Source organism: Megalops cyprinoides, chromosome 1 (genome assembly GCF_013368585.1).
Source record: "Megalops cyprinoides isolate fMegCyp1 chromosome 1, fMegCyp1.pri, whole genome shotgun sequence".
NCBI classification, from domain to species: Eukaryota; Metazoa; Chordata; class Actinopteri; order Elopiformes; family Megalopidae; genus Megalops; species Megalops cyprinoides.
The window spans coordinates 60,254,550-60,269,494 of NC_050583.1; the positions used below are offsets into that span (position 1 = coordinate 60,254,550).

Genomic DNA, 14,945 nt, shown 5'->3' on the forward strand with positions numbered 1-14,945 from the left:
CAATGGCAATATGGGACATCAACATCAATAATATCTTCTGATTGTGACAACAGCAACTAGCATACACAGAAATAAAATCACCAATGTCCACAATGTGTCAATAACTATTTCATCACATGCAATTAACAAGTTACCAACTAATTACCCTTCGATCATATTACCTTGTATACTTTCAATTGTAAATGTATTTCTGATATGTTTTAACTGAGTCATACCATTCCATTTTCTAAGGCAGCAAAAAAACTAAACCCCTTTATTTGTGAATGCAGTATGCTCTTGAAAATCCACTTCAGGTTAACCACGTTATATGACATACTTTAATTAGGCATTAAATAATCCAAAGATTGTCAGTTGTGATGATGCACAATTTGCAAAATTAGTTGGTCAGATAGTAATTTTTAAAGTAAATTAAAACAACAACTGAATAGTAACAATAGTAGTATATATTCGATTACAAAATGTATTTTTAAAATATTAGTAATAGCAAAAAATTGTTAGCATTTATCAAGATGTGGTTCAGCCCTACCTGTCTCCAGTTATTACCAGCATCTGAAGATATGTACATCCCAACATTACCATATGAAAGCTCAGTGCCAATATTTCCTGAGTAGAAAATTAAACAGAGAGACCATTAATTAATGAAAAGACAGAATGCCAGGTTGAATGTCAGGTTTTGAAGTACAAGTATCGTTGTAAATTAAACATATGATATGCAATATGATACAATCCCTATATGTATTGTAAGTTGAAGCAGTCTAAAATTTACAAACGCAGCAATGACATGAATGCCCAGAAAAACTAAGTCAGTATACAACAGATCAGTAGTAGATGGTGGTCAGTGTCATAAGTGCAACATTCATTTTGAAAGTATCGGAATTGGCTGCAGGCTACCCAAACAGAATACATACTATACCCTACAGCAACATGGCTGTGGTGTCACATTCAGCTGAACAATATCCAGCCCTTGGACCCCTAGTATCACTAATAATATTTCATCCAATTATTCAACTCAATTATTAATTGAATAAATCACTGATGCACTTGAGGTCATAAATCATAAAGAATTTGGAACTGGACAAACTTGGGGGATTGGTTACTGTATAAATGGGTGTATCTGATGTATCAAATCAAAGCTCATTGTAGGGTCTCTCTCAAATGGGAAGGTCCACAGAAAGTTAGGCTCTCACACTGAATGCCTGGGGCCATTGCTTGCTCCAGATTAGAGAGGTCGCTGTAGTGACAAAGTATGATTAGAAAGAGATTGTTACATAAAGAGATATGTACTTTTGATGTGTGTATTTAAAAATAACATTAAAAATAAATAAGCATCTAATACTGCTGACTTTCAATACACACAAACATTATTCATTATAAATGCTTTCTTTATTAATTTTTGAATAAAAAAGGTTTTTGTGTAATAACATTTTAACAGCAGACCTTAAAGCAGGTTGGAAAGTCTGTTTAAAATTATTGATACCATATAAATGTATTGGATGTGATAAATGTTCAATACGGCTCAGTGCCAGTGTAAAAGAGACAGTTGTTTTCCTGCCACAGCAGAATGAGTTTCTCCTTCATGCTTGGTTCAACACACTGCAAGGCAAAGCCATCTTGCTCCTTGCCATTGTTATTTATTTTGATCATCTTGTCCTTAGTTCCTAACAGTGATTGGTAATATCTCTGAGGGGGTCCTGACATAATACATCTCACATTTCATTATTATGTAGCATAAACAGAACATTTCTAACAAGTCAGATGTTTTCTAGGACATCTTAGAATGGTAATGCCATTGACTTGGGTCACTGACCCTCTCACAATAATCAACACAAAAACATCCCAGTCCTAAGTAGTGGCGTCCAGATTTCATCTCAATCTTTAAAAATGTTGTAGAGGTTGAATGCTGAGGTAAAATCATGGCTCTGTCATAGAGAATAAGCCCTGCATTACATTTCAGCACACGATGGATCTATCCACCAAGTTATATTTTGTCACTTTTCATGTATCTACAAATTGTTGAAGAAGTTTTTTATGAATAGTCCCTCTAATAAGCATTAACCCTAGCCTGAGAAAAGTTACAGGTCAAAAATTAAAACTTAAAACATACTGAACCATTGAGTGAAAAGTGTGGAGGGAGTGTGTAGTGACTGAGATGATACTTGAATCTATGTGCTAAATAATTTTGCATGAGAAATTGCATTGGTGTCTGATCCTGGATTGTGTTTTGACTACGCCCTAGCCTGCAGACTTAGATTTGTTCTCTGCACTAGGAACCAGCTTAGCTGGCCAGTAAATGAGAGAGACTCAGGGAGGTGCAGGTAGGCTCCAGAGTTAGGATTTGTTTTCCTTTTTTTATTTTGTTTTTGTGCTGTTGCTGTGGGCAGTGCGTATCTGTCACAATAAAAGTCCCATGGTCCATTTCCGATTACCCCGTGTTTGAGCCTTCATTTTATTGCACAGCCCCTCGCCTGTGTTCCCGTCACAATAATAACAAAACAATAAACAATTCATCAGCCTTTCCGTTACTACGTACTAACCAGTTGCCACTATAATTCCTGGTGCTGAGCTCCTGCTGGAGATGCTTCCAGACGTGTAGGGATTTTCTGGCATATGCAAATGCAGATGGAGGGAACAGAACGGCTGAGAAGGAAAACAAGACAAGCGACAGTTAAAGCTGGCAATCATCACAGACAGGATTATCAGATCTTAAATTATTCTTGTTCTTAAGGTCAACTGTGCAAAGAACATAAAAGTTAATAACTTCAGTATAAAGATTACGATAAATAAACTTGAAGGTGAGCCACCAATTTCCAGCAATTTACTGATAATACAATACATTCCATTAAGTGAGTAAATGCAGACCTGATGCAACATTTTGATGTTTTAGTTAATTGGTTAAAGGAGGGGACAGCTTGATTTTGCATCATTTACGCCGGGGACACTGGGGACATGTCCCCACCACTTTTTGTCATGGCCCATTTTGTCCCTACCGCTTTAAAAAAGGTGTGAACATGTCAAACCCGTCGTTGTCCCCAGCACTTTTCAAAACAAACTGACGCCCACGCAACCAGCACTGCATGGTGAATATACTGTAGATGCTAGTCCTATAATTGGAAGATGGGAAGCACATGGGATCAGTATGTGGTAGTTTAAAAAAGTCATTTTATAACCAATGCATTTTCAACCACTTGTACTCATACAATAAATTATGAAAACACCAATACACTGACATCAACCTGATATTGCTGAACAGTACAGTAACAACCCTGATGTTGTTCTTTTCCTACACAAATGAGCGTGGCATTTCTATTTTACCATAAATATTCCACAGTACATGTAAAACACACACACACACACACACATATACATACTCACCCTGCGACATTTCAGTACTGTGACTAAATTACCCTCTTTTGTTGTTATAAATGTTGGCAATTTAGTAATCATATTCATTCTGCTCTTTTTTATTTCATTTTGTGGGTAGTCACCTTAAGTGGGACATTTGTTTTTTGCAAGTCTGGCAGATATTCTGTGTAATATTCAGATGTCTGAGAGAGCCCGTGCAGCTCTTTATCACCATTCTGTGCAAGGTGAGGGCTGTGATGTGAAACAAGGTGTGATATAAGGTGTGCATCATTTTAAACATTTTCATTATGGAACGGGATCGCAGTTCAATATAAAACAACTTTTTTGCAAGAAACATAAAATTGATATTGATGCTTCAGATAGCTTAAGGAATTACATGATGTGTCAGGCTGAATAAGATAATAAATGTATGGAGAAAAGTGCAGCTAAGAGCTTTGTTATTGTTTTCATTTTGCAGCACTCAATTCATGCCTATGTATTTATACATGCTTAAGTACTGACAGAGTTTTAATTGCCATTATCACTCATTAGAACAAGGAGGTGGTGGGATTCACATAAAAGCATGCCGCCAACTCTCCCAGACTACTGAGAGGCACCTCAAAAGACAATTATATCTGTTCAGAGACCAGAAAAAAATAAAATGCTCCCTTCATCTTTTCAATTGATGGAGTGACATTGCTGTAAGGACACCAAGGGCAACAGGATTTAACTTTGTAATCAGAGGGAAGGGACTATGTTCCCATAATTAAAATGTCGCATAAATGCACTGTTAAATTTAGCCTTTAACCCTTTTCTACCAACCTTATATCTCCTTAATCGCACAAATTCAGTGACTAACATTTCAAAATTATTATTTATAAGTGTCATCCACCGTCAAACGTACCAATGAAAACCTTTTAATAGGCCACCAAGTGAGCAGACATAGAGATGAGAAACTGGAAAGGAATCAACTTGAATGGTTTCCAGAATAGTTGTTCCTACCTAACATTCATGCAATTACATGTGTTTACAAATTATATTTCAGTGCTAATTCGTGAAAAATTCAGAAAAATGTGTTTCCTTGAAGAGAAGTGAGGACTAATGAAAATAGTCCTCAAAAAATAAACAAATAAATAAACAAATAAATGAATACTAGATGCAGGCCAACTGATAAAGTTACCAAACATTTCATTTGTGATAATTTAAATAGTCTAGATATTTTTTTAAAGTTACACCTGACAGCAAATTGAAATGAGTATTAAAGATAATATATGTGATGCTTGACAACAAAATTTAGTAAGGTATGAGGATGTTCATTTCAGGACAGTACAGTCTTTTTACCAATAGCCCCAAATCCCCTTTAGATATGAACCATGGTTTGGCGTAGACAAACTTCATTAAAGTTGACTATGGCACCAATGTGCAGACTGATAAACCAAAAGGAATGTACATCCAGTCATTTAAAAGGGAGGTCCAAGCATGATGGGAAGGCGGGTCTAGTCACTATAGAACACTCATAGTCAAAGATAGCAGCTCAGCTGAAATGTGCCACTATGGCCAATGATGTGACAACATTCTAGAGAGATAGCTCCTCATGCTACTTATTTGACAACCGCTATTTTGTAAGATAAGAATGTGACAGTTTTGCCATACATAATCCACTCATCAGACCTGAATTCCACTGAACTGTTTTGGTGTGAACTAGGATGGCATGTGCCACAGAGACCAGCGGACAGGTGCATGCTTGTCCTGGCTTTACAAAGGTAATGGGACAGAACACAGCAAGACAGCTTGCTGCCACTGCTGGTCACACACACTCCTAGCAAATAAGTGTCTCTAATGACTCCTGTTGAGCAACCCTGGTGATGGCAAATGTTAAGTATCACAATGAAGCCATGCCTGGTAAAGCACCTACATCAAAATTATTTGTCATTCTGTTTTTGTTACAAGCATGGGGCAAATTCCTTTTTTTACTTACACTATTTTACTGTGTTTTTTTAGTATTTAAATTTAAATTTTTATTTTTTTTTTTAATTTTTTATTTATTTTTTTTTCAGGATTCAAGGTTACTGAATGCTCCTTATCTGCATATACACTGAATATATTTTTGGCCTCAATAATGAAACGTGTAAAATATCGGACAAATCAAATACATTTTCAATGACTGAAATCTATTCTATTAGGAAAATGTGAGTACATTATCTGATACGCTGACAATTTTATCAACAATTTGCATCAAATATATTTTCCAGGCTGTCTAATATTTCGTTCTAGAATATTTTAAGCTTTAAAAAAAAAAAAACAACACAGACCTGTGAAGATTATACTATTTTCTGAATGTAAGGCAAAATGAAAAATTTAATGTTCATTAAGACAAAAACCATGAGAATGTCAAGTGCTAGTGAGTGACATTAACACACTCTCAACAAACATCACTTACCAAAATGCAATGGATGTCATTGCCTGCAAGGTCTGTAGCAGGAGCCTGGAGCAAGCGCCAGTCTCGCCCTTTGTTGTAAGTGATATAGGTCTTCACTTGGTTTTCGAGCTTTCTGTTAGCTATGAACATTCCTTTAATCCCTGCTACCTAGGAAAAATGAAAGAAAGCTAAACAAAATACCTTCAGACAAATGAGTTTCCCCAAACAGGAATTTCTTAATTAGGTTTTGAACATTTTTTTAAAAGCAACACCATCACACCACACCATCTACAGGCTAGGCATTAAGTGAAAAGTCACTTGCATTCAAAAGTAAATGATGAACCAGTAGACATGTTTTAAATCAAACAATTTTGTTTAAAATGTGCTCAGACATCTACTTCTTCAGAACCACTGGTATAAGTGGCACTAATAGGCACTGTGCTTGACAGTGTCATAGAAACACTATGGATAGGATGGACATGGTTAATGAGGCACCATCTTCGCTTGACCAGACTTGTCATTCAAGATGGTAATTATTTATTACCCTTGTAACATTCCCTCTATTAAAATCAAGTATAGACATAATTTTTTAGATTTCAGATGTACCATTTGCAGTGTATCTCTGTATATCTCTGTGTATCTCTGGATTACCTTTTGTAAGGTAAATTACTGCTAGTTACAGAAAAAAACTATTCACTTCATCAAACCAATGTGCTGTCTGCTGCCCAAATTATTTGTGAAAGTGGACGTGTTGGACACATTGTGGGAAACAGGTGTATGAATCTTGCTTGCTTTCATAACAGGCAAATAGATCAGGTAACCCTGCCCTGTATGTTATTTTGGATAGCTGCAACTATCTGTGGACAACCTGCAAAATTTTCCAATATCCATTAATGAAGGCCGCTGTGATCTATTACAGATATGGATCTACTGCTGAATCAGTACTCCGGGGGTTTAGAAGTGTAGGCAGAAAGCTGTGTGTGCTTCATGAACAGTACATTTACTAAATCATCTGATGCTCTACTTACTAATTCAAAGATATTTTTAGCTCTTAGAAAATTAACAATATGGTATTGTTAACTGCAGAGAGCAAATTCTTTTCAACTATGCCATCATTTCAAACAGCAAGTCTGCATTTTGAAATACACCGTTTTTCTTTTCAGATTTTGTATGGGACACAAATACATGGAAGTAAGTTACTTGTGTCCCTTTTCCTAACTTCTTAACTCAGTTTTGGGTCCAAATCCAGTACCTTTTGTAGATATTCCAACGTTAACACAAGACAATTTAGATAATGGGAAAAGGCTGATACATCACTAATCAAATAAATACAATTTGACAGGCTCAGAGAGGAATAATCTGTTTTATAAGAGCCCGTAAGATAATGCTTTCCTAAAAATATAATCAATAACAATTTCATACTCAATTATGATAATACATAAATAATATTAATACTGACAAGAAGAGAATTCAATTTTGAGGACATAAAGATTCCATTCTTTTCTCATTACTCCATTTAGTACAGAGGGCTCCATACTGATTCAAAGTCTTTAAGGTTGTAACATCGCCATCGCTAAGTATTCCTGAGCCTAACAACAATAATTCAATATTTCTAAAGCATTTTGGCCAGAATTCTAGACTTATCTCTGCTATTCATGCCGGTATTGAATGGGCACTGGCACCAGAAGCATGTCTCTTAGACAATGAGAGCTCATCTAATCTGTTACTTACAAAAGCAAGCATACAACTTCTATTCCTAATCCTGAAGTCAAATTACCTTTTGAAATGTTGACTACAAATAGTAAGCCATATAAAGTAGAGGGCTGTGTTTGCCCAGTGGTCAAATCTGCAATAATCATCATAATAATAACCTTTTCACTGGTGAGGCTCAGCTACATCTGCAATGTTTTATAGCCATCCTTCCTATGTCTAATATATCCCACCTCCTCTGTTGCTTTGTTTTCTCCTATAAAACTGGGAGAAATGTGTTTAGGACAGTCCTTCTGCATCGATGTCAATTTGTTTTTCAAAAAGACCTTTCTGGCTACCTTTATTTATTCATTTATTTATTTCCATAACTCCGGAGTGCATTTTACATTAGACTAGTTCACATTTTATTATAGTCTATGAAGTTGCTTCTTGCTTCTTAAATTCTCCTATAAATATATTTATTCATCCACTGTGGAGGAGATTTACTGAAATAATGCATCCTTAGTTTTGAGGAAAAAATGGCCTGTGTAGAACCCCACTGTTAGAAGAGGTGTCTTTGATTTGCCAAATGAAGAGACAGTTGATTCTGCACTTACTGCTGTGCAATCCACTTTCTGCTGACAGGTTTGGGTCATTATAACCACACTTCTATGGTCACACCTCTGTGCTTCTATATATTTGACTCGTATTATTCCTTATCCATTGGTGATTGTTTGTCTGAATCTGCACATTCCATGTAAGCAGTCTTAAGTTATATTAATTTCACTCCAACAGGATTTTTTAATGCCTTAACAATTGTGTTACCTTATAATGAGCCTGAATGTCTCTTATTTCTTTGCTACATTTTCTTCATGCTTTTTCATCTTTTTCAACCAATGAGGAATTCCCAATTGTACTACACTAAGCCAGTCTTTCTGCAACACCCTCTACACTAGTGGGAGTGCTAGTGCAGGAAAGCACAATACTTGCACAAATTTGCATGCAGCTACCAGCTGCTTTGCACACTACAAGTCCCATAGTGCACTATGAAGAATGAAGGACAGATGCATCTCCTCTGACAGCAAACAATGCTTGAGCTCATACCAGCTGACCACCTACCTTGCGAAATGAAGTTCACTGTGCTCTGCCATTATGGCTTTCTGGTCATCATCAACAAATGACACATCGCAGTCTTAAAGCTGAGCCAGTCAAGAAGCCTTCTTCTTCTTTACTTATTTACCTTTTACATTCTTTGATTTCTGTTATGATATTGGTTTTACAATGGGAATTAACTTGTTTTAACATGTTAAACTGTGAATAGCTCCACGTGTACATGCTCACTCCTACACATGTATAATATTACATTATATTCATTTTACATTACATTCATTCAAATATTGAAGTTTCAGTTAACTGCACTGCCAACCTTTGATTCATGCTATGCGCCAAGAGATATTATCTATTATTACAGCCTGCCTTTCAAAGTGCCAATAATGCCTGACCCCTTTGAAATGGACCAGAAGACATACATTGATAAAGACCCTCAAACCTGACAAACATGAATAAACCTACAGCTCCCCTCATGTGTCTACACTGAAAAAAATGAATCTGGGAGGATGGAAATGTAACACAATAAAATCTGTGATATTAACAATTTCAGTAGTACATTAGTAGTAGTATATTATGTTCAGAAAACATAATATTTTTCATTATTTCTTTAACAAAAGGCATCTGCGTAATTCCAGCCTATTTTCTTGGCCACAATCATCATCAAACAATTACCTTGTTGCATATACTCTTGAAACATCAGGCTGCGCTGTGCATTCTGGTTTCTATTATTTTACATGTTTAAGTGATGAGTCTTAGCAATTAGCATCATTTAGGTTCAGTATTCAGAGTGTCGGACGTTAAACAAGGGCATTAATTCCTAAGACCACTGGATTCAGACTTTTATTATTAAGTGAGAATTTTTATTAAATTCTCACTTCCCCGGCACCCTCCTAGGATTATTCTGTAGTTTTTGTCATATTTTCACTTAGCCATCTGCATTTCACAGGTTGCTGACAATGATGATGTCGCCACCATCCAACAGGATCTCGTTACTCTGATCCTCAGTGTTTTTGCTGTCAGCAAAGGCAGCGATGGAGGGATAGTCATCGAGGGAGAAGAGCTCCTTTTTGGGAATCTCTGTGTGGCATAGGCATGCACCTACCTGATGGGCCTCAGCTGTGCTTTAGAACTAAGCTACCCCAAGAAACTGAAATATACATATGAAGCAAGTATTTCAGAAAGTGTTTCTAGAGCTTGAGGATGTAAACAAAAAAATGTCTTCAAAGGTCCATGAGCTCAAAGTCAGTTTAATATCTCAAGAGCCATGTAGATTGCCATTTTACTTTGCTTATCATCATAATTTTTATGTTCAACCATTGAGGTTACTGCAGTCACCAATTTTATCTGTGGGGATTCAGTCCTGCAAAAAGTTCTCAGGATAGAAGATATGGTTAGCTTTCTCAAATCACTGTTACTGACCTTTTGTAGCTAATCAAAGTGTTTGCTTAATTTTCTTTACACTATGAATATTCTGGAGTTCTAAAAAAGGTTATGTAGCTATATGCCCTCTTCCCTTTCCTCTTAACATTCCATCAAATTATTGCCAATTGTGAGAAGAGGGATCTTGTGTATGTTGTTGAGAAATAAATTGTTTTATCTGATTCTGTTTGGCTCAAGCGGGTGGTGTTTAATGCTGAAGTTTAATTATTTGTATACTGTAGCATGTTGGGGGGTAGGTGGGTGGAGCTTCCCAGCATGCCTTGGGGCAATGGACTGTTGCTTAGCCCCAGTTCTTTATTGTTCAGTTTATGTTTCCCATTGTGTCAAGTAGAAGTGTATGTGTGTTGTTCATCATTTAGTCTTGTGTTGTGTTGTTAATTTTTGTGATAGTTTAACATTATCTGTGCACCGTGAATGTGGCTGTCTTTGTGGATGATGTATCTCCCTCCTAACGTGTCAGTGTTAAGTGTGTTACTTCCTGTTTTATACTGATTAAAAAAAAAATAAAAGGCCTGCTGCTAAAAGAGCAATAGCAGTGTCATCACTCCAGAGAAAACCCAGCTTGCTACAATACCAATGTAAATAAGCAATTTGCACAGAAATTTCCAGTGAATAATCAGTTACTGATTCCAAAATGGTTGGTTCCAAAAGTTGATGTAACCTGGAAATTACAGTTCAATTTCAGAAAAACAAAGTAGATGCCAATTGAAATAATGATTGTGTAAATTGCAAAAAATAAGTTAGTTTTACTTATAAATGGATTTGCGAAACTCTGATAATTAAGTAGATCCTACGCTCAAAGTAATGGCTGTGAAACTGGTCAAATCAAGTTGACTGCACTCAAGAAAGCATTTTTGAAGAACAAAAACTTGAGTAGGTTGATACAAAGACTGCACTTTCTGGAACAACATAAAAATCTGATGCAAATAGTTGCTTTAATTATATTAAGTAGCATAAGCACTTTATTTTTATCAGTGTATATGATATTTTTATGCTAATATTGCTATGTATCTTCAGCTAATTTTACTTGCTTTATGATTCTTTTTAGATAAAGATGTAATAAGTGTAATAATCGAGGCAGCATTGTTGCAGTGTGCTGTTAGTTAACAGCATTCTTATGGCCTCATTTATTCCAAAATTATTTTTATTGAACACCTTGCTCAGTTTCCTTTATTATTATAGACTGAATAAATGACTGTTTTCACTTTACAGTGATATTTTTTGCAAGTGCTGTGATATTATCTGTAAAAGAGAACATTTTAATATGTTTCTCTTTGACTGTGCTATTTTTGTGAATCAACATTGTTTCCCCAAAAGAGCTTACTCTAGTACTTATCCAGAAACATACACCCCTTGCTTTCCTTGCAGAAAGATGACACAGCTGAAATGACTATGAAAGTCGGTGTAATAATTGAATGCACAAGTTGAGGAAAATGTGTTCTAACTTAATAATAATTCCATGCTATTGGAACAACAGAAAAGTCACCCTCTCTCAACTGTGCTGTAGCTTGTCACATGAGATCAAATCAATGGCAATTATCAGTATTTAATGAGTAGAAATACAAGAAAATGAACTGTTATTGCCCCACCATAGCAAAACTGAAAAAGCCTATTGAAAGATATTTATATAAAACATTTTCATTAAGATTGTCATAGAGGACATCCCAAATGCAAATGTTTTGTCCTCTCTGTGTCTGTGTCCCCCATTAACCCAATTGAGTTCATATTCCCAACTTCCAATAACCACATCACATATGACATTACCATGTTATTTGAAACATTTTGTACAATTTTTAATATTGAATATTTGTTTTCAAACCATCCCTTCTTAGTCACAACACATCTGATGCTCAAATCTTCCAGTGCCATCTAGACTGAGGATAATGCATGCAGACACATAAAAAAACAAATAAATGACTGTAAAAAGGTAAACATTATTCCACCTGAAGCTTCACTGACCATAGACACATACCTCATAAAGGTCAATCATGATGTTGCCTTCTAGGCCCTTGCTGGTTTTTACATTCTCCAGGGCCAGAGTGAAGTAGATCCCCCGTGTATCTGATATATAGAGGTTATACGTTTCATTCTGATTCCACTCCTGTACAGCTGCGAAGACTTGGTTCTCATCCGTGCTGATAATGTGCATGTCCTGTCAGAAATACTTCATTAGCTAAAGACATAGTGAGGCACTGCTTAAAAAAGAGCATATGCTTGCAGCACACTTGCATAACTGATCCTTAATAAACATCATACTGATCATAAGGGGGGAAACATATCCCTAAAAGTGTCTGCCAGCATTACTTTTCTCTAAAAAGACTCACAGATTAAATTAGTGCATGTCATTTTCCAGCCCAATACAGTGACGTGGTTTGCCTTAGAGTAAAACAACACTCACATTCCTTTGCATGAAACAATATGTACAACTAAACAGACCTGAAACATGTCATAATTATTTATTTTTCTAAGATAATGGTATGATGATAATGATAAAAATTACACCTAAACAAACTGAGGTATTGACCACACTGTACAGCATTTCAATGACTGACCATGTCTTCTGTTTGATTTGTGACCATACAAAATATCCTTAAATGTAGGCAATTATTGATAATTGTTATTTTTTTCTCAAGGGCAAGAAGAAACATAAAAAATGAATGTAATTGAATCAGGAATCAATTGATCAAGAATCAAGTGATTAATTAGCACAAACGCTGAAGCTGAATCAGATAAACAGTGATGGATTGTTTCGGCAAGGCTTAGTCATGTGTATCTGATTCATTTTCATTTCATGTTTCACTACTGTAATACAACTGCTGGTTTGTACATCAAAATGAATCCAATAACATCTCAAAAGTTTCTCTTTCTCACATTTAGTCTGGTTATGCTATTAAGGTGGACACTCAGTCAATCCAGTGTGTTAATAACATATTGTACTCAATCTGAACATGTGGACATCAGTCACACACAAAATGTTTACACACCTATATAACTAACAAGCCCATTTCTGTTACACAACCACTGCTCAAACTAAGGTTAATCTCAAAGTGTCTTACTTTCGGAAGGGAATACTTTGGTAGTTTGATGCACATAAATGGCTCTCTCTGATAGGATACATAGTAGCTGGCTCGCCCTGCAGTAGTGACCTGTAAAGAATATAAAGCATGTTTATATTTATTGTACATTTGTCAAAATACTCACATAACAAAAAATGTGAAACAGCTGCAAATTTGTATTTAATTTTCCTCTAAAACAATATGGCTGTGTTATTCATTATGCCTCCCCTTTACAATGTGTACATGTTGCAGGAATATTACAATTTATACTTGGAATATGTGGAATAGGTGACTGAACTCATGATTGATCTGTGGAATTTTTTGTCATTTTGTCAACAGTCAAATGGATTTATTAAACCAACTGCAAACAATCAGTGTTGTTATTCTCATGGTTGAAAGTGGCATGATAGCCTACGTGTGACTGAACCTGTACCTGACTTATAAAGGTGAAATGAACTTAAATTAAATAATGCTGATAGCCACAGTAATTCTTTAAAGATTGCTGTATGAATGAATCCCGCAATCAGAAGCTGGCGTTGTGAGGTACCACTGTAATTAGACAAACATCAGATTTGTTACCATTGCTCTTTTTTTGCCTCTCTTCCATTTGAAATTTTTCATGTATTGTCACACATTAGGAATTCCGTTTCTAATTGTGGAATGATCTATCGAAGGAGGTTTCTGGGCCAATATTCTGCCGATGCTGCATTTTTACAGTTGTGTATCCCTTTAGCGGTTTTTAGGCAGTCTTTGGTAAGTGTCTCGTAGGACAGTCAATAGCCTCATTCTTTGTCAAGAGAAATCTTTAATCCTCCTGACCAATGTCCACTCTTGTGTGAAGGAAGTCATCTTTATTAATACAGCTCATAAAAAACATTCAAGGCTGTTGGAAAATACTGCACACATCTCAAGAAAGTGTTCGAATTTTTCCTTTCCGTCCAAATTAGAATATCACTGTTCTCTCACAAAACAAGACCTTGGATCTATCAGCAGGGACATAATTAATAAACGTTCTAAGTATTTAACTATTTTAGCCATTTTATTTGCAGAAAAAACTACTTCTTTTCAAATATGACGAAAATGGGCCCATTATTATGACAGAATCAATTAGTCCTCTTAAAATGCTGCAGATGTATTGTTCAGGAGAGAAAGAGCTTTGGGTGGGGGGTGCTAGTGCCATGCTAACGGCATGTCCTCTAAAATAGCCCACAGAGAAGTTGAGTGCAGAAGCTAAAAAAAAAAATCAATGGCAACCAGAGGCAGTTGAACTTAAAAGAAAGAAATTGGTAGGATCGATTTTCTTTTTCAGAATCTTTCAGCTGTGGCATAATGTGATAAAACATGGAGGTCTGGAACTGTGAGTAGTTCAGGCAGAGTTGCATCCCGGCTCTTTAAAATGACTTCCAGAGGAGTTGAATTTATTTATTTATTTATTTATTTATTTATTTATTGTTTATAATGGAATAGCTGGATTATCTGTGTTTCTCACACCATTACATGTGTATGAAAAATCAGAGCATAAGGGGTTTCATTTTCATGGAAGAAATAACTTTAAAAATATGTTCTGAGAAAGCTGATGGTAGTTGAATGGTGAGATAATTGTTCTTGTTTTACCCCTGCTGAATTTAAATGAGTGCATCCTCATTTGCAGAGTGTCAAAGTAAACAGTACTCGAGCTGAAAGAAAATTAAAACATCCCCAAAATTGTGCTCACTTACTTATAATTTAATACATTTCCATATCAGATTTTCTCTTGAAGCACATCATAATTAAACTGACATCATGGGCACTAGTTAGACCAAAGTGCAATCTTTTAGTTCTTGTGGTTTCTAGTTAGTGTATCGATCTACCTAAAATATTAAGCCATATTGGAAAGCTCATGGTATTAT

General features: G+C 35.8%; 1 protein-coding gene across 1 annotated transcript in view; it reads right to left on the reverse strand.

The window, feature by feature from the left end:
• sorcs3 (sortilin related VPS10 domain containing receptor 3) overlaps positions 1-14,945 on the reverse strand; it is a 199,214-nt gene that overhangs the window by 32,512 nt on the left and 151,757 nt on the right. Inside the window, exons 8-12 of the mRNA XM_036524445.1 lie at positions 13,057-13,146; positions 11,973-12,152; positions 5,783-5,929; positions 2,535-2,637; positions 527-603 (exon numbers count right to left, since the gene is read on the reverse strand). Of these exons, the coding sequence (XP_036380338.1) occupies positions 527-603; positions 2,535-2,637; positions 5,783-5,929; positions 11,973-12,152; positions 13,057-13,146 (597 nt within the window). The remainder of the gene's footprint in view (positions 1-526; positions 604-2,534; positions 2,638-5,782; positions 5,930-11,972; positions 12,153-13,056; positions 13,147-14,945) is intronic.